General features: G+C 30.8%; 1 protein-coding gene across 1 annotated transcript in view; it reads left to right on the top strand.

Moving 5' to 3' along the window:
* Positions 1–25,705, top strand: part of LOC106458908 (AP-2 complex subunit alpha-like) — a 73,649-nt gene that overhangs the window by 21,491 nt on the left and 26,453 nt on the right. The window contains exons 5-15 of the mRNA XM_013918473.2: positions 2,391–2,584; positions 5,732–5,963; positions 10,914–11,022; positions 11,814–11,964; positions 12,646–12,717; positions 13,379–13,475; positions 15,540–15,677; positions 17,250–17,357; positions 21,888–21,962; positions 22,435–22,532; positions 25,060–25,189. Of these exons, the coding sequence (XP_013773927.1) occupies positions 2,391–2,584; positions 5,732–5,963; positions 10,914–11,022; positions 11,814–11,964; positions 12,646–12,717; positions 13,379–13,475; positions 15,540–15,677; positions 17,250–17,357; positions 21,888–21,962; positions 22,435–22,532; positions 25,060–25,189 (1,404 nt within the window). The remainder of the gene's footprint in view (positions 1–2,390; positions 2,585–5,731; positions 5,964–10,913; positions 11,023–11,813; positions 11,965–12,645; positions 12,718–13,378; positions 13,476–15,539; positions 15,678–17,249; positions 17,358–21,887; positions 21,963–22,434; positions 22,533–25,059; positions 25,190–25,705) is intronic.

Raw genomic sequence — 25,705 nt, 5'->3', positions numbered from 1 at the left:
CTATTTAGACTAAATATTTGTCTTTTTGTGTTATAATTTGTAGTCATTCTAGAATAATTTATATTTATTTCCTAATTTTTTATGGTGGATACGAAGTCGGTCAAATCTACTTAACCCATACAGAGATACAGTAGTGAAAATAACAGATAAATTAATAATTGTTTCTAAAAGAAATGTTTGATAATTATCTGGAGGTTATAAAGATTTGGCAGGTGAAATTTGAAAATTTTCTGATACATAAAAGTATTTTTAATCTTAAAATGAAAATTACTTTGCATGTTGGACAGTCAACATTCTAAAAGAAAAAGGCATGATAAAAACTTTACTTAAGAAATCTTAAACTTAATAAAAAGATATAAAAAAAAATTCCGTACAAAGGCATTGTAATGTTTACTGATAATATGCAAAATTTCATGAAGATATGCTTACTAGTTTAAAGGTTATAGCATGAAAACTATAACAAACAAAATATGGTTAAGAGCTTTGTACTTTGGACTGAGCCAGTGCTGAAGGAGATAAAATTCAGCCTCCTGTTTCAGTGAGGTACACTCTAGGTTGAACCTAGCAAGCAAGCACCAGATCTGTACAAAAACTTGAGGTTTGTTAATCTAATATGTTGAAGAACAGGTATAACGATTTGTTTCTAATGAAGTGCGAGAAGCAACAGTATTTAAATAAAGAATGAAAATAAACATACTTCAAAATTAAAAAAGTGCTAGGATAATGCAGAATTTTCACAACAAGTCTTGGCTCTCAGATCAAAGATGAAACTATCCTCAAAGGTTGGAACAAATTTGGTATGAAAGCACCAAAACTTGGTTCATAAAATACAATCTTTCTCTAGCTGACCAAACAGAAAATAGGTACCAGAATGCAGAAGTATGTGCTCCATGTGACTGTCACCAGGTTAGTCCTCCGTACATAAGCTAAAGTAGCATACAATGAAAATGGCCTATGAAATAGCAGATATGTTTTTGACCTAGGCAGTCTCCAAGAAAATAACATCTCACACTGACATGGGCTCAATATGTTCCAAAGCATATGTTAGAAAAATTAAAAAATATTGTAGATATGAAATATATATATATATGTATGTAATATTTTAAAAATCCTTTCATATTCTGAAGAAGAAGCATGTTGATAAACTGTCCTTAAGCCCAGTTTTTATTAATTCATTGGGTTAAATATTTAAAAAAAATTGTATTACTGGAAAAAAATTAGCTTTATTCCATTATCAAGGTTATTTATAATAGTAGATTTGAAACCAAAATTAGCATACTGCTAAATGCTTTCACCACTGGCCCCTGCAATTTGCAAGGCACCATGTATAAATTTCACTTGTGCAACAATACATACTGTAACAGTGAGATTTCTTAATGTATTCTCAAAAAAAACTGGTAAGATTTTGAGTATAAGTATCTTGTACACAAAGAATGACATTATTTTAATTAGATGTTTCTACCAAAAATATTTTATTGAACTATTATAGTTATTTGCACTAAACTCTTAATAGTTCAAGCTCAGAATAGTTTTCTTCACCTTATAGCATTCATAATTTATTTGCATAATCTCAAGAATCTCGTCAATGAATATTAAAAGTATTTTAAGGTTAATGTTTATATTTTATTTTTAATTTTCTATACAGTATCACTAACTGTAGATAAACATACAATTCAATGAATTGTTTAAAATTAAGAAATAGAAAAAAATGTACATTGAAATTGAAATGTCAATAGAGCAAGTTAATTGTCTACACATACATCAACAGGACTGGCATTATATGAATCAAGAAAGGAAGTATGAAAATTGATAACTTTCATAGCATATGAGTCGTGTGACAACACAAACTGAAGTTTATGTATTTTTTAAAGGTTTCTTTTGAAATAAAGGAATTAAAACATAGATAATATAGAACTTCAAATTATACATTATAATGTTAAATTCATTCACATTTATTGATAGAAAAGTTTTTTAATTAAATACAAACTCAGTGACTTGTTGAGAAGTGTTTAAAAGGGTAGTCGTTGTGAAAGGGGGTACACAAATTTTTGAAAGAATTTGAGCAGTTGAATATTCAGTATTTTAAAGAACTATTCCAAATTTTGTGAATGAAACAATGTATAATTTTACTGCTATTTCATTGAGAATGTATTTTAATTTAATCTACTTGTGTAAAATATTAGTTTCATCAAATAACTATAAATGTAAGGAATAAAGATGCTTTAAAAGTTACACTCCATCAGCTGTCATTGTCTAAAAACAAGTACAACTATTGTTACAGTCACACTGAAAATGCATGAGAGGTAATAAATAATACTTCAGGAATAAAAAATTCACACAGAATTATTGGTTAAAGTAATTGGTTTGCTTATATATGTATCTTTTTCCAGGGATACCTTTTCATCTCTGTGTTGATCAGTGCCAATAATGAGTTAATGAAATTGATCATCCAGTCTATTAAGAATGACCTATCATCTCGAAACCCCATCCACGTCAACCTTGCTTTACAGTGCATTGCTAACATTGGTAGCAGGGAGATGGCAGAAACATTTGGATCTGAAATTCCTAAACTACTAGTCTCTGGGTGAGTTTAATTGCTTATTACTTTCTGCAACACACAATGTACAGGTATTAATGGACCTACAAAAAACAACATTCATCTATCATAATGAAGAAATACTGTTCCTTATTACCTTACACATTAGTTTCACTTATTCTAACCATTTTTCAAAGGAACAGAAGAAACTTGTTTGCGGCTGGCAATGTATTATAACCAGGGCTTTTTTTTTAGATGGGATGCACCGGTACGGCATACCAGTACCATTTTTCATATTGTAAAATGGAGAGAAAGGTGATAAAACTTGAAAGAGTAATGTAAATGAATGTGTGAATTCTCTCCTTTGAACAAATCTTTTGTTCACAAGAAGACCAAAGAGACACTGAACTAGAAGTATTACAAATGACAAAGTTTAAAAGTGTGTGAAAACATACTGTTTGTTTGATCATGATTGTGTGATCATCAGTGCAGAGTACAATATGTGAAGCATCAGGTAGGATTAGCATGCCATTAATAGGGAACATCAATGGTTACCTGGTTTTAACACCTACAAGATGTGGCTGCTATCAGTCTATGTGTGGTAGTGGCCTCACTTTGATTGATAGGTTTCATTTGGGCAGAGGCAGGTAGGAGATGGCCTGGGTGGACGCAAAACTGAGTTCAAAGAGACCGCTTGGGACTGGTATGTGGGTTTGGGCTGTACACTTGTTCAAATAAAATAAGTCACGAAGTGGACGAAGATGAGTGACTTCATTAATTGCACAGCACCTTCTCAGCCAAAATACAAATATGCGTGTGAGTAAATATGCGTGGGAGTAAATATGCGTGGGAATAAGTCGTTTTGGTCCAACATGCTCAATTGATGGTAGTTTGAATGGATGTGTTTCTCTTCTACTGTGCTTTGAATTTATTGTGACCGGGAGTGTATATCATTTTTATTGCATCTTGAGAAAACACCCCAACATAAAAATGAAATGAATTACAAGTTTCTTTTCACCTTCTGTGAATAAGAAAGCTAGAATAAGTGAGGAAGTGACCCAAGAACAGGAATTAATAGCGTCGGTTACTGTTTCTGGTCCATCTGGTGTCCACGAGCTATCTGACAATGACTGGCCTAGCTGCTGGACTACTGATCAAAAACATTATTTTTGCAGGAAGTACGATTAGCTAAATATTAGAAATAAGAAACTTGGTGGTACACCTTGCCATAAAATTGGAATTTTTAGACTGGAAACGAAGGCAGGAATGAAAGTTTCTAAAGAATGGACCAACAATGAAATAATTTATTTTGGAGAAAGTCAAAAGCAACAGCTTCTGTCTTTGCAGAAAAAAACTTTTCAATCACCAGGAAACCACGGGACATAAAGCTGCAGTAAAATTGCTTGCTGAAGCTGAGAAAGAGACCATTGAAAACGTGAGTTTGAAAGCATTATCTTGCGAAAAAGTGATTACTGCAAGAATTTTTCACACAGCATATAAGGTAGCAAAAGAAAACCAATCATTTCATAATTTTGAATCTGAAATAGACTTAAAAGAACTAAATGGAATTGACATGGGCTGTATCCTTCATTTAATGAATCCATGTATTAACATCATGAATTAAATTAGTGATGAAATTAAAAAAATACTAATTAATATAGTTACTAAATCGAAAAGTCAATTTCTTTGAGTAAAAAATTTACCGTAATAGTGTACATTTGAATCTGTATCCTGGATAAGGGACTGGACTCACCTGTAAATTAACTTTTGGACTTGATCAAATTTGAAAATGTTACTGCAAAAGGAATTTTTGATTCTTTACTCAATTGTCTTCAGTTTTAGAGAATGAATGAAGACTACCTGAAAAGTTATTTACTTTGTGTGGCATGTAATGGTGCAGCCATGATGTTGGTGAGTAAAAGTGGAGTTAAGAAACTGTTAATAGACAAATTTCCTTTTGTAATTGTGTGGCACTGTGCTAATCATAGATTAGAACTGTCAGTCGGTGACATTGTAAAATCAGTCTCAGGAGTCAATAGATTTAAAGCATTTATTGATAAACTTTGTCTTGTATCACACATCACCTAAAATAGCAGAGAACTGAAAGTGTGCACGAACTTGCTGGAGAGTCAACTTTTAAAAATTGGCCAGATGCTCATTTAACATTTGGCGATATGGAGGTCAGAAGATTATCAATAATACTTTAGCTATATGAAAAGAGATATAATTTGTGGATTTCATCAGTATTTGGTTGAAAAGACAGTTCCAGAAAATTTTCAGCATTTGAAACATGCTCTTAAGTACTATTCCCATTTCTTCCAGTGAATGTGAACGAGGGTTTTCACAGATGAAGTTGATTGTCATCCCAACCAGAGCTTTGTTGATGACAAAAACCATTTCGACACTTTTATTTATTAAACTTGTTGGATAGCCCCTTCCACGCTTTGACCCAAAAAAATACGTAGAGTCATGGTTGCTCTGAAAACATCACTCAGCAGTATAAACCAAAAGCAAGGAACAAAGTGGGGATATTACGTCAGATGAAAATATGGAATTTTCTATAAAAAGGTAATTCATTATGTTTTCATCTCGTAATTTCTTGCATATACGAGTACTGGTACCTTGCTTTTATATATATACACACACACACACACACACACACAACAAAACAAAAAAAAAAAAGACACTGATTATATCCATAAAATGAAAAATTCAGGAAAATGATGTCAAATGATTTTATGATGTCTTTTACAAAACATACTAAACTGAAATTAGTTAAAATTTGATCTTGTTTATACAGAAAACTTAACAAAGATGCATGCATCACATTGGTATTTGGATGATGTGGCCCACAGTTGTTTCAACTGTATAATTTTGTATTCTTTGCAGAAAATAATATATGAAAATGTTGGATTATTTAGCATACATAATGTAGCTGTAATACACAGTTGTTTTGTTGTTCTTTTTAATCTCTAAAATCAGATTTTAGTGGTCTCATTGAGCAGATATTCAAAGTATGAAAGGTTCTAAACATTGGTAGTTGATAAGCACTAAGTGAATGATCATTGTAACCTAGTTATCACTAGTTTTAAAGTAATAGTGTAATGTTTCCAAACAAAATCTCAAAGCATATATTTATTGATGAAAATGTGATATATAATAAGCTTAAACCAAGAGACTGGCTTTGTTGTTTAGGGATACAATTGATGTAGTCAAACAAAGTGCAGCACTCTGCTTGTTGCGACTGCTCCGGACACTGTCTGATATAATACCCAGTGGTGAGTGGACTTCTAGGATTGTGCATCTTCTCAATGATCAGCACATGGGAGTGGTAACTTCTGCTGTTAATCTCATTGATGCTCTAGTGAAAAAAAATCCAGATGAATATAAAGGCTGTATCTCTTTAGCTGTTTCAAGACTTAGTAGAGTAAGTTTCTAAAACCTTGTGTATGTTTGTATTATGCTGTAGAGTAAGTTTTTAAAACATTATCTATGTTTGTATTGTGCTGAAGATTATTATTCAAATGCTTTTTAAGTCATTAATTAAATTGAACCTCTTAGTTCTTCATACAGCTTCTTAAATGCCATTTTCAAGTTTACAGTTTACAACAAAAGCAGTGATATAGTTGAAGATCTGTGGTAGACATATTCATATGTTAATGAGCAGTAAGACAAGTGTCAGTAACTGATTAGGGCCAAAAAATTCATCATTTTTACAACAAGGCCATTTAGGCTTAGATTTTCTCTCATTTTCAAAGGCACTAAGGCCACAGTACATGTTAATGTTGATGGAATAGAAATGAGTTTCCCAATTAATTTAGTAAATATGACATTGAGGGCTTTGGAAGCTGACCTATCCTTCCAGATTATGTTTGTCAGATATCATGCTGATCTAGAATGTCCTGTGACCTCAATAAGATTCTTAGTTTTTGCCCACCCCCTCCAACCCCAAATGATGTTTGACCTAAGAATTGTATACAACTTTTATGCACCTCTATCTATTTATTACTTTGTCTAACTTTGAGAATGATCAGACAAAATCCCTGGGAAGAGAAGAAGTTTAACGACTTAATTTCCGCCAACAAAATTCAACCTCAACATGTCTGACTAATTGACCATGATTGACGAAAATCAGTTACACAGTCCCTGAACAGCAGCCCTTTAAAAATCTTGACAGACAAACAAATAGATAGAAAGACATAAGGTCAACATTCTATTTCCAAACAACACTACTATTAGTATTTTTTTTGCATAATTTCTAATGCAGTCTAGTGCTGATAAACAGTAAACTAGGCCTACACTACAGTATAGCACATGGTCATAATCTATAAATCCAACTTCGTCACATGTTGCAATACACAACTCACTATTTGTAATCAGTAACATTAACCTTAACTAACTAATGTATTAGGCCCAAGCCTTTGGTGGGTTTGCACATAACATTTATTGAGCCGAATTATTGATGTAACCTTTTTCCCTTGATTTTCTAAACAAGATGGAATTCTCAATAGCTGTGGCACGATTAGAGAAATTAATCTATAAGACCATTTTTTCCTTTTTATTAGTTGTATTTTTGTGTGCCAGCAATATCAAGCATGGGGCACATGTTTACATGTTCGATTTTATTACTCATCAGGATCTCTACCAGCCTACCCTCAAATTGAAATTCTTTTAGTCAGAATTAGAGTAAATTAATCTACGAGACCTTTGGCATGGTTAAATACATAAATCATAAGGGCTTGACCTCCTGGGTCCTAAACTGTAATTTGATCTCAAATTGGTCAAGAGATGAAAGAGCTATGAGCTAAAAGTTTATACTTGAAAAAAACTTAGTCATTCTATGAGCTGCTAAAAATCAGGATGTAATCTACATATTTATCAATTAAAAAAAAGTTCCAATTTCTGGCACTTGGCTGCCATAGAAAAAAGTTTCATAGCATTCTCTCTCCTAACTCATTCCTTTGCTGGCATGTTTAAAGCAAGGAGTATTTGCTGTTCCACACTTCACTCTGAACAGTGTATGTATGTGCTGACTTTGATCGTCATGTACTGTTATCGTTGTGGGTCTTTGTGTAAGCTCTGCGGGTTTGTTGTTTGAGTGTCGAGTTGAATTACTTGCTTCTACTAAGATTCTGTGGTATGTATGACTCAACAAGCTGCACAAATGTTTTACTCGAAACAAAGCGAAAACTTCACTCCCTCCACTACGTGCATTTTATGTTACATGTTATTCGTAACAAGGTAGTTTCTGTAGGTTTTAAGTCCAGTGTTTGTGATCCCCAGTGGTTTTCCATTTACTGCAGTTTGCAATACAAATTTGGATCGTGAGGGCACAGTGGCCAAAGGGATACCAAAGGGTGGCCATCGTGGCTGTGGATTTTAGTAATTTACTGAGGGCACCAAGACCATTTTTAAAAATATAGCGACAATTGCCATCGTGGTTGCTGTGAATTTCCTGCTCTACTAATAGGAAGCTACCATTAATTAGAAATATTTTAATCTCGTTGTTGATAAATAAAGGAAATTAAGTAAAAAATATCATTCAGAAAAAGTTGTTTATATGACTTGTGTTATAAACACTCAAATATAATAATAATCAAAACCTGTCTTAAATGTAGTTTTAATCAAACTTCTTTTGAACCATTAATTTCCTTCATATTTTGAAAAGTTGACTCGTAGCCTTCAACTAATAAAAAATTTTATTGCTTTCTTTTGTCTTCTACATCAATCTATTGGTGAAGCAATGGAAACAAAGTGCATTTACCTTAAACAGTTTTCTTGGCAGTATTAATTGTGAGCAATTGCATTATTTAATGGCCACCAAATGGTATAGCCCTCCAACCTGATAAGCTCCATTATATTGACTCATGTCAATTCTAAAATTTCAAGAATTATTTATTGCTGAAGAATTTTAAAAAATGGTATTAGCTAGTTTATAAACCTTATATTGTTACTTAAGTACTAAAAAATTAAAGAAGAAGAAATTTTAAATACATGAAAAACTAGTTTAAATGAAATATTGCTTCTGCCCAACCCTTTCTGTGATTGGAATTATACAGGTTTGGGTGCTGCAAGTTGGAGCATGTTCATCGGAATACTCGTTTGCTTTCTTTTTGGTAGGCACATTGTCATTTTCACATCAAGTGAATTATATCATACATTTACTTCTTTTGTGAGCCAAATTAATTTTTATCAGAACTGACATGTTCCATACTTAACCCTCAAATTACTGATATGTTTTTATACTGTTTACTGCTAGTGAGATCTACATATGCATTTTTAATTGAAAGGAAATCTCTCATTTTCAATGCAATACATAGAACTCCATCAGTGGGATGAACTGCAGTAGTAGTGATATTTTTGTTTAAATATTTTTATCTGACTTGTATGTTATTAGATACTGTATAGCCAATGAAGTCATGGATCCACAAGCAATTGGGCACATAAATAATTTAGAAAAATATATTTAAAATTCCAGTGTGCCCTCATAAGTTATTCTAGTGTAAAAGCTAACTTGAAGTTTAATTATTTGTTATTAAGGTCTTACATACTGAAGATTTGAAAACATGAGGCTTTAATAAATGTTGATTAATATGCCATATTTAGTTTTGGAATTTTACTCATTGAAGAAGTACATCCTCTGTTGATTTTGTGAATCATCATTTTTTTCTTTTCTCAGTTCACACCCAAAGGTATACAGTAGAGTGAGTTCATTATACTTTAAAGTGACCAGATATTAAGTTTTGCAAAATTCTGGTTCTTCTTTTTAAAAAAAAATGAATTAAATATACCTTATTAATCCTATTAATATAAATATTAGATAAGACTTCCCAGAAAATGATTGGTTCAAATTACCAAATAAACACAGATTTGTTATGATAAAACTGCTGTATTTATTTTTAGATTTTCTGGAATACAACAGACTTGATTCTTGTGTCTGTTGACAAACTACAAATATACTGAAAAAATTTTGTTGAAAAACTGTTTGATATAGAAACATCAGTGAAGTCACTATGGCTTTTATATTATTACTTAGAAAATTTCGTTATTTAAGATAAGGCAGTTTCACCTTGTTTGATCAACTTAAACAATTTTTTATTCTATTTTGCCACTGGAAGTTTGAAATTACTACCAATAAATTACAAGTTTGCAATATGATTACAATGCAACTTTCCCTACTCATCTAGTCAGTGTGTATGCTTTAAATTCAAGTTAAATGACTAATCATGCATGTGTGTGTGTTTAAATAGTGATAGAGTTCAGAACTGGGTGATTAATCAAAATAATCAAATACCTATTAGTGGCATAAGTAGCAGATAAATTGAAAATAGTGTTTTTGATTATTTCAATTATCTAAGTAATTAAAATATTGCCTTTATGTTTCTATTATTATTTTCAGTTAATTAAAGGCTGCTCAGCATAATGGATTATTGCTATTTTTGATTATTCTGATTATCTGAGTCTCATGAGAACTATTGAATAGTTGGATGTAAGCAATTAATGAGTAACAATTAATCAGTTATCAAATTCCACTAATCTCCCAGATCTAATAAAGTTATTTTTTGCTTCCTAAATAGCAGGAAATAAATTATGAAGTATAATATGAAATAAAAAATGGATGTGATTCTATCTCCCTAAAGTAATTGTTCACCCCCACCCCCCACCACCCCCACCCCAGTGGCACAGCGGTATGTCTGCGGACTTACAACTGTAGAATCCAGGTTTCGATACCCATGGTGGGAAGAGCACAGATAGCCCATTGTTTAGCTTTGTGCTTAATAACAAACAAAGAAGTAGTTGTTCTAATTAAGAACTAAGCCTAATTTTTTTATTTGACCACATTTTTAGGTTAGCATACATGTAAAATTAAAAAAAAACATAATGCTAGCAACTAATGCTTAAGTTAGTCAGGAAAAATAAATATTATTGAAGACTCATGTCACAATGATTATGGCATCTTCCTAAGCTACAATTCATTTATCTTTTTGTTGTAGAAAATGTGTTAAAAAAATCATATCCCAGCTTTTGAATAAAACACAACCTTGAACAATATTTTGTTTACCACAAAGCATGGCATTTTTTATCATAAAATCACAAAATTACAGCATATGTAATTCTCATACTAACAACTTCTGAAGTAATTTTTTTACAGTTTATTATTGAAATGTGCAAAAATAACTGAAATGTGTTTAAGCAAATACTTTTTTCATAATTTGAATCGTACTCCTTGTGTTACTTGTGTCTGTTAATACATGGCACTGGTGCTAAAAGGTCAGATAACTTGTTAACCTTAATTTCATATTCAGATATTAAGGTTTGAAACTTTGAAGTTTCTCTATATTATTAAATCCATATTTTTGCACTTAATATCTTTTAGATTGTAACAGCATCATACACAGATCTACAGGACTACACATATTATTTTGTTCCAGCCCCTTGGCTATCTATGAAATTATTGAGACTTCTACAAAATTATCCCCCACCTGGTAAGCTGCAAATCTCATAAATGGTACTTAAGTTTAACGCTTTATCTTAATTACTTTAGTGTTAGGTATTATTGGGTTTATAGCTAAAACATACGTAAAATCAAATACCCAGCTGAAGAAAAGATGTAAAGTTACTTGAGTTTAATATTTTATGTTAATTACTTTAGTGTTAGGTGTTATTGGGTTTATAGCTAAAACATACGTAAAAATCAAATACCCAGCTGAAGAAAAGATGTAAAGTTACTTGAGTTTAATATTTTATGTTAACTACTTTAGTGTTAGGTGTTATTGGGTTTATAGCCAAAACATAACAATCAAATACCCAACTGAAGACAAGATGTAAATTTAGTCACTATATAGTTTGTGTGTGTTTACTAATGCATGTATTTTTGCATACACAAATTGTTTGTACATTCGTGGATAATTAGACTTTAAAATGTTTGTAGTATGTGTATAAATAGTGACATATATAGATATAGTTGTGTGAGTGTATGTATTGTGGTGTCTACTTCAAAAGCCTTTAACAGTATTGTTGCTATTTTTGATGGTATTAAGTAACTTCTTATAGTATACTACACTGTCATCTTAGTATAGCAAATCATTATTTTTAACAAAACTTGTGAAATAGTTCATACATAATGTCTTGAAATATACTGATTCAGAATGGGCAAAAATAAAAGAAAATATTTCAGGTCAAACTAATGTCCAAACGTTTGATGTTTTTAAGGATGATGTCATATGAAATATGATTGTTTTACAAGTTTTTATGTCTTTTGTTGTTGTTTTTATAGAGGACCCAGGAGTTCGAGGGAGACTCATAGAGTGTCTTGAGACCATTTTAAATAAAGCACAGGAGCCTCCAAAATCTAAGAAGGTTCAACACTCCAATGCCAAAAATGCTGTTCTGTTTGAAGCAATCAGCCTGATCATTCATATGGATAGGTAAAAGCACTCTAATTTGTGAAAGAATTTGATACAGCATGATTGAATATGCTACTTGTATAAATTGAACAGCACGCTGTAGGAAATAAGTTCTAAATGAATGAAAATTGGTGAATTTTGCAATTTCCATGAATGTAAAAAGGTTAGATAAGCCTCAGTATCCATAATTTTTCCTGAGGTTTTAAAATGAAACTATTTTTTCCTCATAACAACTCATACAAGCATACAAATTATTTTTAGCACCAAAGAACATAGAACTCCCACCCCTAATTTCACTTTCTATAATCATCAACAAAAATTATTATCGGGGAAAGTTTAATAAGATTAGAAGACTGAAAAACCTGAAAATAATAAAAGTACAAAAACACAAATGGTAGATGCAAGCATTTCTTTTTATTTGGATAAAACTTTTATAAGAAAAAATAGTTTGTGTTTTATGATAGTATAAAACATTGTCATAGAATAGTATCACCCTTACGGCTCGGTGGTAAATCTGAGAGTTTATGATGCTAAATATTAGATTTTGATACTTGCATTGAGCACAACACAGACAACCCATCTTAGCTTTATGCTTAATATCAAATAGAAGAGTAATACTTATATTTATGTAGTTTTGATAAATAAATACTTTATGTAAGTTATGATTAAAAGTTTTATAAAAGTTACTGTTTTTCTTTTCAGTGAACCAAATCTCCTTGTTAGAGCTTGTAATCAGCTAGGCCAATTTTTGCAACACAGAGAGACAAATTTGAGGTATTTCTTTCCTGGATGTGGTAGTGATATGTGGTCAAATGTTTTTTATACCTTTGCTTCATGGAAGTAACATAAATGCAGTTATTGTTTCTGTAGTTGAGTATTTGTTTTATGCACCTTAGTAGAGATGAGTCATATTACCTTATGCATGTTTTTAAATGTTTTAGTGTTCAAAATATTTGCATAAATGTGTATGCAGGCAGTTATGTGAGTTGTGTATTGCAAGGTTTGTTAACCATGTTGACACCTTTTCTTAAAATTGATTACTTTGCAAAGAAGTTAGTAAATTAGTGTGAATAATTTCATATTCCAGATTTATTATCTGTGGAAATTCAAACTTTACTATTATATTTTCTTCTCATGTAGTCTGTTTGAAAACTCTGTCATGAGCTAATATCTTTATACATACATACTTACAAGTGTGTGTTAGAAATAATATAAATATTGTGTGTTTATTCTATAGCCTTAATTTTCCCATAATTTTTGTGACTTTCTGCTAGTAAGGGATTGGCTGTTTGATGGTATCAGACATAGAATAGTGTATTTTTCAAAGATTTTTATCATTTCTAAGTACTTAAATTATGGTCATTAAGTTTATTTGATTGGTGAGTTTAAAGAAGTGTGTATTTTGTGAAAACAAAATTTATTATTACTTTCTCAGGTACTTGGCCTTAGAGAGCATGTGTTTGCTGGCTACATCAGAATTTTCTCATGAAGCTGTTAAAAAACACCAGGAAACTGTTGTCACTGCCCTGAAGGTTCGTTGATATAAATGTCCTCAACAACATTATTGGATCGTTGTTAACTCTTTTGTTACTGACTCGCTGGATTTCACCCACCATAGTACCATCAGAGTTTCCATACTATAACCTTTAACATGTTTTTTGTATCTTCACAAACTTTTTCAAACTTTTAATAGATATTAAAAGTCTTTTGCAAGCAAAAAAATAAGAATTTGTAATTAACTATTTTTACTAAACATTTGCCCCTGAATATTTGATTTTTGTGATGAGATAAAACATACTTTTCTTCATCTGAAAATTTTCAAATTTCATTTGCATAATCTCTACAGTATTCTAAATAAACACAAAACATTTTTTTTTTCCAGAAAAACTTTATATTTTATCTGTTATTTTCTCTACCCTAACCTATACAAAGTCAGTCAATTTGACCAACCTTGTAACTGCCATAAACTTTAAAGGATGAAAAATGTCAAATAAAGTGAGTAGTACTATTTTATTCTCTTTGATATTGACCATGAAGTTCCAAAGTACTTCCAATGAGAGTTTGTACTTCAAACTTTTTCACATCTATTTCTTATGTTTATTTTACTATTAGCAGCTGAAGTGGAAACATGCCAATCATAAAGCAGTGAATCACTGCTCCTGCCATTAGACTGTTTACATGACTCCATCAATAATAAATAAGTTTTTGCAGTGCAATTACCAGGCCCTTTCCCACAGAATTTATCTTAATCCTGGCTCCAAAAACACAGTGGGAGAGAATTTATCAGCTTGTTTATAGTACAGTGGTTGCAACAAGAATTGTCTAAAATAATGAAAGTGTGAGAAAATGTTTATGATATGGCTCTGTACAAAGTCCATGCCAATCCAATAAACTTGGTAGGTATTTGGATGTTAGTTATTCTCCAAGGGTGTTCAGAATTTAGTAGTATAAGTGTGTAAGTGCTTATGAACATGTGTATATATTACAACTGTTTACTCATAAATGATTCATTATTAGTTATTTTCCTTAAAACAGAACAATAAATAAAAAATATATAGAAAAACAATGATTCCTAGCACTTAAGATGTTACAAAAGTGATATGTAGTGCATCATACTTGCTAAGCCTTGTTTATTCTCTCATGTGGAGGGAAAATCAAAATTTCTCTAAGTTTCAAAGATGCATTTTAGGAAGCCACAAAATTATCAAATTACTATACTGGGACACACAAAACCACTGTAATGTATGAGGCTTTCTAACTAAGCTATATGTGGGTTAAAAAGATTAATTTCTGCTCAGAGCAATGACTTACTCAATAGACTTCAACATTTCCTGTCAGTTACTAGTTTCCCCTTCAAGCCAATTACAAAAAACTTTCAGATTTATGTAGTTTGGAATGTGCTCATTCTATTGGTTATTAACATGTACTTAAAAAAGGTAGGCGTGAGTTGACAAGAGGTTTCAAAGATTGGAGTAGTGGGTGGGACTACCCTTGTAGGTTTGCAAAAGATATTGACATCTCAGCAAATCAAAGCAAAATAGTTGGAGGTTCTTATTTTATACTCCAGCTTGTAAATATCTGAAGGTTGAGTTTTTAGTTCATTAACCACTATAGACATTGTATGGTAGGCATAATGAAGTATAAACTGAGCAATAAGATGAGATATGACATTTAAAAGCACATTTGGCTTTTATTTTAAATATTTTCTTTCCAATTAAAAAATTAAAGCATATCTTAAAAATTGAATTATAGATTACACTATGAAGTTATTAAATTATATTTTGAAAATAACTGAAACATTGTGATATGCATCCTTTGACCTGAGCTTTGAGAGAGGGTTAATATATGTGTAATACATATAGAAAATGTCTTATTATTTTATGATTATAATATTCTTACACATTTTCACTGAGTGATTTTTCCTTTGATTAAGATATTTTGGACTTTGTCTACATTATATATATAAAAATATATTTTGAATCATTTTAGTATTATTGTATATACACCTAATGTATTTACAGTTTACAAGTATCATTTGTTTATTTGATAAACTTGTTATAATGTTTTAAATTATAAAATTTTATTTTCATGTTAAGACTGAAAGAGATGTCAGTGTCCGTCAGAGGGCAGTAGATTTACTGTATGCTATGTGTGATAAAACTAATGCTGAAGAAATTGTTGGAGAGATGTTGAATTACCTGGAAACAGCTGATTATTCAATACGTGAAGAAATGGTAAACTAGCCTTTCCAAACAGTCATTTTGATTAGCATGAGTTGAATTTTATGTTGGAAACTGTAGAGCCCACTGAACTTGTAACTTTTGTCTAATTAGGAGCACATAAAATGTTTTTGTCTTTAAATGTTTTTATTATTACTTTATCACTTTTGTTTTCAAAATATGTTCATTATTCTGAATTGTTGAACAAAAAATATCATTTCTTGATATTTTCCTATAAAATTCTTGAACATTGTAAAAAAAACTCAGTATAAGATATAAAAATGCAATGATGATATTGTTACATTTTCCCATTATTTCCCACTATTAAAAACTTCAAGGTCACATAACATTACACGTGATTGTTTCTCAAAATTTTGTGCATTTAGTTTTTTAGGTGATGAGTTTCATAAAAGAAATTGAGTATCAAGTGTTGATTTATTTCAGTGTGTATATGGTTATTACATTTCTGTGCAGTATGTTTCAAAACCTTGTTAAAGACAGCATAAAGAGCCTGTCAGTAATGATGCTGCAGTTTTCCAATCTCACACTGTCAGTTAGCATCAGTAGATTCTGAAAAACATTTTGCTGATGTCATTAGACCAATGAAGATATTACAAGAAAAACTGGGTGAATTAATAATCATTACTCCATGGTTCATTTTTTCACAATGTTCAAGTATATGGTTCTGGAAAGTATAAAATAAATCTATAAACTTTATTGCTTGGAAAAGATAGCAGAAAACATCCAGATACAGCAAATCAATGTTCTTAACCATGTAAGGAGTACATAAGACTCCAGAATGTCACAAATATTTTATTTCATGTTTTAAGCCATCAGCTTTCTACTCATATCTTTTATATTCTACCCATAGTGATAGATACCATAACACATATTATGCATGGCAGTATGTAATTGGCAAGAAAGAAACTGAATTTAAACTTCTCAGTACACAAAAGAACAGAAGGGCCAAAGTTTGATAATTAAACTTTCATACAGACATGTATGAAAGAATGGCTTATATACAAAAAATTTAATTGTCTTATACAAATAAGTGATGGTAAGAAAGCATGTGTAAATAATATAAAAGATATTAAAGAATTGATAAGTTACAAAGTTGAACAAATATATATTGTACAATGTTAGAAATGTACAATTCAGTTATCAGTGACACTTATTTATTGTTGTATTACATTGCACCCTGACAAAGGCATAAGATGAATATTAAGAAATTACTTTTTCTGAAGTTGAAAGTCATTTCTTTTTATTAGATGCATCAAATTTACTTTGTTAGCTTTAACACTCTGCACACTAAAATCTATAGTTTAATGAGTTTACAAAGAGTACAATATACAGTTTTTTTAAAGGTACAGGTTTTTTAAAAATATAAGATAATCCTGTCAGTAAATAAAAGTAACAATTTTCTAGATTTTATAATAGAATTACCAAATTAACATCCCTTAAGGTCTGGACAAAATGCATTAGAAGCATTAACTTTAGGTACTGACTAATGCTTTTTGTTATTATTTTACAATTATGAGGCATTTTATTTTATTTCTTGTAATATTATTTTTGTGTATTGTTTTGTAGGTTATGAAAGTTGCCATTCTTGCTGAAAAATATGCCTCAGACTATACCTGGTATGTAGATGTTATTCTGAATCTCATCCGCATTGCTGGAGATTATGTTAGTGAAGAGGTGAGAAATGATGCTTTTTTGTAGATCATGTAATTTTTTCCAATCTATTAAGTATTTAAGTTTAGAAAGATGCAGAAGTTAAAAGTACAAAATTTATCTGCAAAATAAAAAAGGATCAGCTTTACAAGTTTACAATTTGAAGAAAATGCTTTATTTTTTACATACCACAATTTCCATTCATAAGCTCAGTAAATTTGGCCAATTAGGTATCTATGAATCTATCCTTAATAATGTTTGCTATAATTTAGAACTTACTACGTGTATATTCATGAAGTTTGGCAAGCTTTTAGTAACGTACTAGTGTGTTGTACATAAAAAAAAAATCTGATTTTTGGATAAAGTACTTTTACTAAAGATTTCCCAGAAATTATAAAGTCTTTACTGTGTCAGCCTGAGTGAAAGATGATTTTCATGCTAAGAATAAAAATACTTTTTTCATTTTAAAGTTTCATGTTTTTGCATAACCTCGTAAATGAACATAAAGTTTTGGTTTTGTTTTTTTGGTAAAATTTTATATTTATCTTATTTTCTCTACCTTAACACTAGCTCAAGTGAAATCGTCAATGTACAGTGAAATGAAAAGTTGAAAGCTATGAAATAAAATTAATAATATTTTTTCTCTACACTGACTGCAATGTCTTTCAGAAATTTCCAAGTTTCTTATCTTACAGTCAACTGTTAACCTTTGTCACATTTGTTTTCTTTTAATTTTATGGTTTTATTACCATATTTTGTACCACTGGACCAGTAATCCTTGGATAAAAAGCAATAAATTATAGTTGGAACTCATTAGTAATTTTTGGAAGAGCTAATGCATGGGTGAAAGTTCTCCATCTATCAAAATTAGAGGCATGATTACAAAGCATGTTTTAAATCTAAAGTGAAATAAACACATTTTGAGTTTTATTCCAAACGCTGTTCTAATCTTTATTGATTTAAACTTCAACCCATTTTCATATGTACAAGGAAAGGGTATTAGCTAAGTATTTCAGTGACATGTTTATATGCAACTGAAATTTGTAAAAAATTTATTAAGCATACATGTAAAAGGTTTAAATTTCTGAATTTCTTTTTTCTATAAAGTCAAATGGAAATAAGATTCTGATAGTTGTTCAAAATGTCTCAGAATGCACCCTTAGAACACATACACCCCAAAGGTGTTTGGTGCGGCCAAAGTCCCAGCCAATATATATGATTTAGTCAAAATGTTCATTGTACATTTTCATCTGTACTAATGTAAGCATCACATAATTGTGTGTTTTTGTGCAACACACACTGGAGTTAGTGAAATTTTATAAATTTTACTGGAGTTTTGTTAGACTAAGCTGAGAAGTTTCTAATTTTTTAACAATAAATAAAAGCAAAGATTTGTAGTACTTACTGCATAGCATAATTGAATTAAAGATGTTTCTTCATAAGTCTTCTTCAGTCTTGCAAGTTTTGGTGTCCAAAAACATATTCATGTAGCTTTCAAATACACACTTAGTAGCATAAAGATGTACATCAATCGCTAAAATAGAATGTTTCAAAACTCTTGTAATTTATCTGACTTTCTAGAGTAAGCTGTAAATAGATTTTAAAAATTCCTTGGATATTCAGTGGAGAAATACAATGTTTGCACTAGAATCATATAGTCATAATGAGCCTTATGTAGATAAGAATCTATTCTTCCTATTGGTTAAAACATCCATCAACTCTGTAAAGTTGATTAGTTAAACAATCTCAAATATCAATAAGAGAAGGGAGGGTGATTTGACAAATGTACTTGTACTTCAGCAAATAAAAAAGGTGGGGGTTAAAATTTTATATTCTTGCTTTTATTATGTACAGTTTATATTTCAAATTAGTTCAAAACTGCAGTAGCCTATTTTTGATGTTAGAAAATTCTGCAAAAGAGAAATCTGAGCTCATTTGCATCACAAGACAGAAAAATGAAGATTGGGAATTTTTTCGATGCTTATTTTGGAAATTATAAAGTTAAAACAGATAATATACAAATTTGAATTATAAACTATGTTTTAATGGCAATTGTACTGACATAAATTGATAATAAAATTGCTTAATTTAACTTTGTGAAATATTGTGACATGTGCAAAAGAGCCAGGCCTAAATGTTAATGGTAAGCAGTTAGCTTGGTCTTAACCTGCATTCATATTGCAAGTTAAGATGGAATGTAATATTGGTTATTTCTGCAGGATTGTATTTCTGTTACATTTAGTTCAAGGATATAAATACATTTTCTGGATTAAAAGTTCCCCATTCAAAAGCTGAAACTATCATCATACTTTCCTACAGCTATTACTGTATGAGGTAGAAGATGGAGAAACTGAAGATTGTATATTAGTTTTGTAATATTTATATATTTTAAGCCATTAACAAGCTTTACAGAATTTGGTATCAAACCAATTGAAAAAGTTTTCAGTTTTCTGTTACTTAAAAAATGTATGATTTTATCCTTGTGATAAGCTCAAACAATTGTTTGTAATAAGAGACATTTTTATTCTTATTATTAAAATAACTTCAGTGTTCACTATAACCTTTTGTTTAGCATTGCTTGGTATCAAGACTTAAGCTCTCTATTAGTGGTGCAGGTACACCATTTTCAGTCTCAGTCAGTTCACACCCCTCTGGACAATGTTCCAACTATCTAGACAAACTTTCTGTTATTAGAATCGATGGAAATTATTTGTTGTTTTTTTTAGAAAGTAGTTTCACTTGGTATCTGGTAGTTACAAATTGATAAGAAGCCTCATTATTTCAAACAAAACAGTTAAATTATTACTAAACTTAATTTTATCAATATGCTTACTTTCTTTTTAAAACACTTATTTACTAAATATATATATTTCACAAACACTTACCATCTAAAGATAATATTTATCTAATTCAACACAAAGCTTAAAGTTTGAATTCATCTACAATTCAGTGCAATCAAGCATTATTTGAAAACAATAAAAGTAATTTAATCAATCATGAAATGCTGATTCAGTTATATGTTTAAGCACTTGATGAATACTTAAAGGTGGCAATGCAAATAAGTCTACCAGTTGATTGGCAGTACACCAAAATATATCATTAATTGTTTGTTCCTCAAGCACCTTAAAACAGCTAAGTGACAGCATTGGTCATCTTGAAGATTCAGGAAGGTGATACCCTTATGTTACCGTGTAATGTTTATGGCTTATGCTTACACAAAGTAACTTTGAACATCCCAGAAGTATTTTCCTCGAAAAAATATGTTTATCCCTCTCACTTTGTTATACATACAATAAACTAATATTTATTTGATTATGGAAGTATTAGGTTGTCAAGAAATTAATGTAGCATTTTGGAACACTTTCATTAACCAGCCCCCAAAAAACCTACATCAAGTATAATAGTTAAATGAACTGCCTAAACATCACATTAGTGTAGCCTATATAGTATGTAAAGTTTAGTTTACTGTAATCCCTTATAGTGATGGCACACAATAAGAGACACATTCGGCATGTAATGCTATTTGAATACAAGAAGGGAAAGAACGCCTCTGTAGCCACAAAGAATATCAAGGAAGTTTATGGAAATGTTTTGAACATTCGTAAGTGTCAATGATGGTTCAGCAAATTTCGTTCAGGAGATTTTAGCCTTAAAAAACTGTGATGACAGGGGCCAATACATTGGAATTCATATTGTTTCTTTGAAGAGTCTAACCCAAGGCAACACACTCATGAAATGGCTCTGAAATAGCATGTCTCTCATGAAACAATATGTAAACATCTAAGGAACATGGGAAAAATCCATAAAAAAGGTGTTTGGGTGCCTCATGAACTCTCCAATGACCATCGTTTCCAATGTGTGAATGTTGCTTTGTCTCTTCTGTCGTGCGAGCCATTCGGCGATGAAAAATGGATTCTCTATATGAATATTAAATGCCGAAAACAATGGTCAAGTCCAAGACAAAAGCCATTTCCGACCCTAAAACCTGGACTCCATCCACAGAAAGTGGTGCTTTGCATTTGGTGGGACATCAAAGGAGTAATTCATTTCAAACTCCTTAATCCACAGCGAACTGTCAATGCAGAGATCTATAGCTAACAACTGAAACATATAAATCAAGCCCTTCATCAGAAATGCCCTTCACTCGAAAACATGTTCTTCTCCACGACTATGCACGTCCACAGGTGGCACGTTTGAAGCAACACAAGATTATGGAGTTGGGTTGAGAATTCCCCACCACCATATTCTACAGATATGGCACCATCAGATTACCATCTTTTTTTGTTCGCTGCAACACCATCTTAATGGGAAAAACGTAAGCAAATGTGGAAGGTGTTAAAGAGGACATTGACATGTTTTTTGCTTCAAAACCAAGTGATTTCTTTAATCAGGGCATTAACAACCTGACTGTAAGATGGAAAAGCATCATCGATAAGAATGGAGACTATTTCATTAATAAATGTTTTGTTTTGATATATAAGTTGTTCGTGTTTTTTTTTTCATCTAAAAAAAGCGACATTAATTTCTTGACGACCTAATATTTTCTCTTGACAGGTTTGGTACAGAGTTATACAGATTGTCATCAACAGAGAAGATGTTCAAGGGTATGCTGCCAAGACCGTTTTTGAGGTACGTCTTATGTGGGTTATTTCTGTAACGAACAAAATACATTTTGAGTGAATAGTTTGCACACTTTCTCATAAGGGCAGAAGATGTAAAATAAAGAGACTCAAAACTCAACAGAATTAATTACAGAAAAAGTGATAAATCATCTAAATTAAAAAAACACAGAAAAATGTTTGCTTGATTCAAGGATACGTGTAATGCAACTTAAGCAAATGAAAAATTATTCTGGTTGAAATAACTGGTAGTTTTAACAATAATTTTGGTTGGTATAAAGGCCAAGAGGTTCCATATAGTACATTTTCATAACTATTGATTTATATGAAAAGCTGATTATTCTACTAATTATTAAAATTATTTGGATTAAGAAATGCTTTTTAGGTACATACAAACATTGGGAAGTAGCAGAACTTGAACATGTAGCCTGACCTTAGCACTACGGAATACAACATTTTTTATTTGGTTGTTTGTTTTTTAGTCTTTGCAGGCTCCAGCTTGTCATGAAAACATGGTAAAAGTTGCAGGATATATTTTAGGAGAATTTGGAAACCTGATTGCTGGAGATCAGCGATCAAGGTAAGTTAAAACTTCTTAGCTTGTTGAGAGTAAAAGTCATACTTTTTCATACTACGATAGTGTTTGATGCCAATGGCTAGTGTATAGGTGTTACATAAGTAAGGTAGTACTCTATTAGTTCTTTATTATTACTTTCATTAACAGTATTGGTTAGAATGTGTATTATATCTAATTTTATTTTTAATTTTTATTGTTATTATTACACTTTTATCATAGAGATTTCATTTTTAATCTTACTAGATGTATTTAGGGTTAACCTAAATCTCTGAAGCTGGCTAAACATCTTGAGATATATTGATTTATGGCTGAAAATGTTGTTAATAGTGAGGTGAGGGTACCCAACTGATGAGAAATGTATTCTAGTCTTTATAGGTAAGAATGTAAGAAATGTGTATCTAATTAGCCACGCTCATCACCAAGTTAATTTTTAATTTTTCTATAAGTAGATAGCTTGATCTGATCAGAAGTTAATGATAAAGACCAAATTTAAACTTCATATTACAATAAGAAAATAAATATATTTAACACATTGAAAAAATATTTGAAGAAATAAATTTAATTTGATTAACAAGTCAAAGCTAGAAAAAAGAAGGGTTAACAAAATAATTAAAAAGCAAGAAAAGTCTACACTATAGGGATAAATCAATTTGATTACAAAAAAAAACTAACTTAAAAATAAGCCAAAAGCAAGAAACTTTTATTCTACAATAACAGTGATCTAGATAAGTCTTAGATTGATAGGGAAATAAATGGTAAAGTTAGTTTAACGTTCATATAATAATAAATATAATTAAAAAATAATAAAGCTTCATTATTTGTTTTACAAACAAAGATACAAGTAAGTTTTAGTTTCGAAAGTAAATATAGTTTATTTATGTGTACAATATAATCTGATTGAAATTGTAGTTTAATAAATATATAAAGCTGGATAATTGTAAGAGAGTTATAATTAATCCAGAGGTTGAGTACATTGTATTAATATGACTTTGGAGCCTCACTACATTCTTACAATCCATTTTGCCATGTATGATCACCATGCATCTTTGACGATAGCCCTGCAGCATAATTTCCATTACAAAAGGCTCTATCATAAAGCTGGCATGCTCAAGTTACACCCTTCTTCCCTGCAGTTTTCCATAAACCATGTAGTGTATAAAAATAAGTTTCCTAGCACCCATTTCTATAGTCCAATAACACAGAAATCCATAGGCATTGTGTCCATTAACTTGACTGATAGTCTTTGTTTGGAATAACATGAATACCCATTTCATTCTCTAGCTGCATAAGATATATGATGATTGAGCTGATATGTAATGGAAGCAACGTGTGTCAGTTTTCTAGAATGAGATCCATCTTGGTTATGTTTCACACTGTTACCTGAGATATATGGACAGCTTTAGCCACTGATCTTAGTGTTCTTGAATTCTCACCTGTTGCAAAACACTACACTTTACTTACAATAGCTGGGGTATGACTTGTTGCAGGTCTCATTGTGGATGGTCCTGGGTCCCCAAGTTGATCTATATTTCTTTGTTTCCAATGCCATTAAGTATAAGGGATCTCCCCATCTCAGAAATTCTAAATCCGCATTCTGAACATATATTTATAATCTGACTGCATGAATATTTTATATCAGAAAGGGCTGTTACACACCTTTTCCAAAACCAGTCAAATTTCATTGGCATCACAAGCACAATGTAATTTTGATAGATATCATTCCATAGGGACTATATATTAGGTGTAGTTGTAATGTTAATTGCTGACTTGCATATTCAAAATTGTTTTCAGGTAACATACTCAACCATCTGTAAAAGCTTATTTTTATGTAGAAACCCAAAAATGATTGATAGAAAATTATATTTTATTAGATAGAGAGAACTGAATTTCTCTAAAATAAGCTTGAATAAGAATAAAAACTAGAAATGTGGTGATTATTAGTTAGGTTTGATCATTTCTATACACTAGATAAGCAGTGCTGGATCTATCTTTGTTCTGATGTGTTAGAATTTATGCAGTTATAGTCACTAATATTGTAACAGTACTTAGAGTTAGTACATGAAAGATAAAAGTTTAATTTTGTCATATGCTTGTTTCAATTTAAAATATGTTGCATTTATAAAGGCATATTTAACATTACACATTTTACATATAAGCACTTAAAGGTAGATTACTTTGTAGTGTTTACTTTCATTTTAGAAAATACAGTTTCAGTTGATGTTACTTAGTATCTATGTAAATCATGATAAAAATAAATTATCTATACATCTAAGAATGTTTTAGAAAGAACATGTACTAGTTTGGCTCTAGGTGTTCCTGTAGCAGGTAATGACTCATTTTACATAATATAACAAGTTTCAAGTAATGAATTTATCACATGGAACTGTATGTAATGAAGATTTTCATTTTTCACTGAAGGTTGTAGCGTGATCTGAATATAATTAAAGCTAGATAATCGAACAGTAAAAAAACATTCTTAGTACTAGGTACTTGGATAGATCACTAAATTGAGCTCCTTTTTTTGTTGCAGTCCTTTTGTCCAGTTTAACTTGCTACATTCGAAGTATCACCTATGTGCAGCACAAACTAGGGCCTTGTTGCTTACCACGTATGTCAAGTTCGTCAATTTGTTTCCAGAGATCAGAGTAGATATTCAGAATGTAAGTTACAACCTAGAATCATTATTGTATTATTGCTTTATTAGAACAAATAAAGTTATTACAAGTTGGTGTAATAAATGCACTTTTAAGATTTTATTAACCCCCATGAAAGTGATTATTAAGTCCAAAAATAATAAATTTAGTATTATTTATTTGTTATTGAGACACAACATAGATTCAAAACTTGCATTATACTTAGTAACCTAGTTGTTAATATTGTAGTTAGTGTTTGTTTGAGGTTTTGATTGCATTATTTAGGATTTTGTAGTAGAAAAACATACCTACTGTTTAATAATGGCTGGAGACAGCTTGAATGGGTAATGAAGAAAAACTTTAATACAAGTTTAACATAACAGCAAATGTACATCGTTTTGACAAAGTTTTGTCATCATCAGGTACCTACTGTTTTTGTACATCATGTGCTTGTAATTCACTCAAAACTTTTTACAGTATGAAAATTTAAATGGTGTATTTGAGTGTTTTACACTCACAAAAAAGAAACCTATCATTCTATAG

Source organism: Limulus polyphemus, unplaced genomic scaffold (genome assembly GCF_000517525.1).
Source record: "Limulus polyphemus unplaced genomic scaffold, Limulus_polyphemus-2.1.2 Scaffold532, whole genome shotgun sequence".
Lineage (NCBI taxonomy): Eukaryota > Metazoa > Arthropoda > Merostomata > Xiphosura > Limulidae > Limulus > Limulus polyphemus.
The sequence above is the reverse complement of the archived record's forward strand: the minus strand, read 5'-3'. Positions and strand labels throughout refer to the sequence as shown.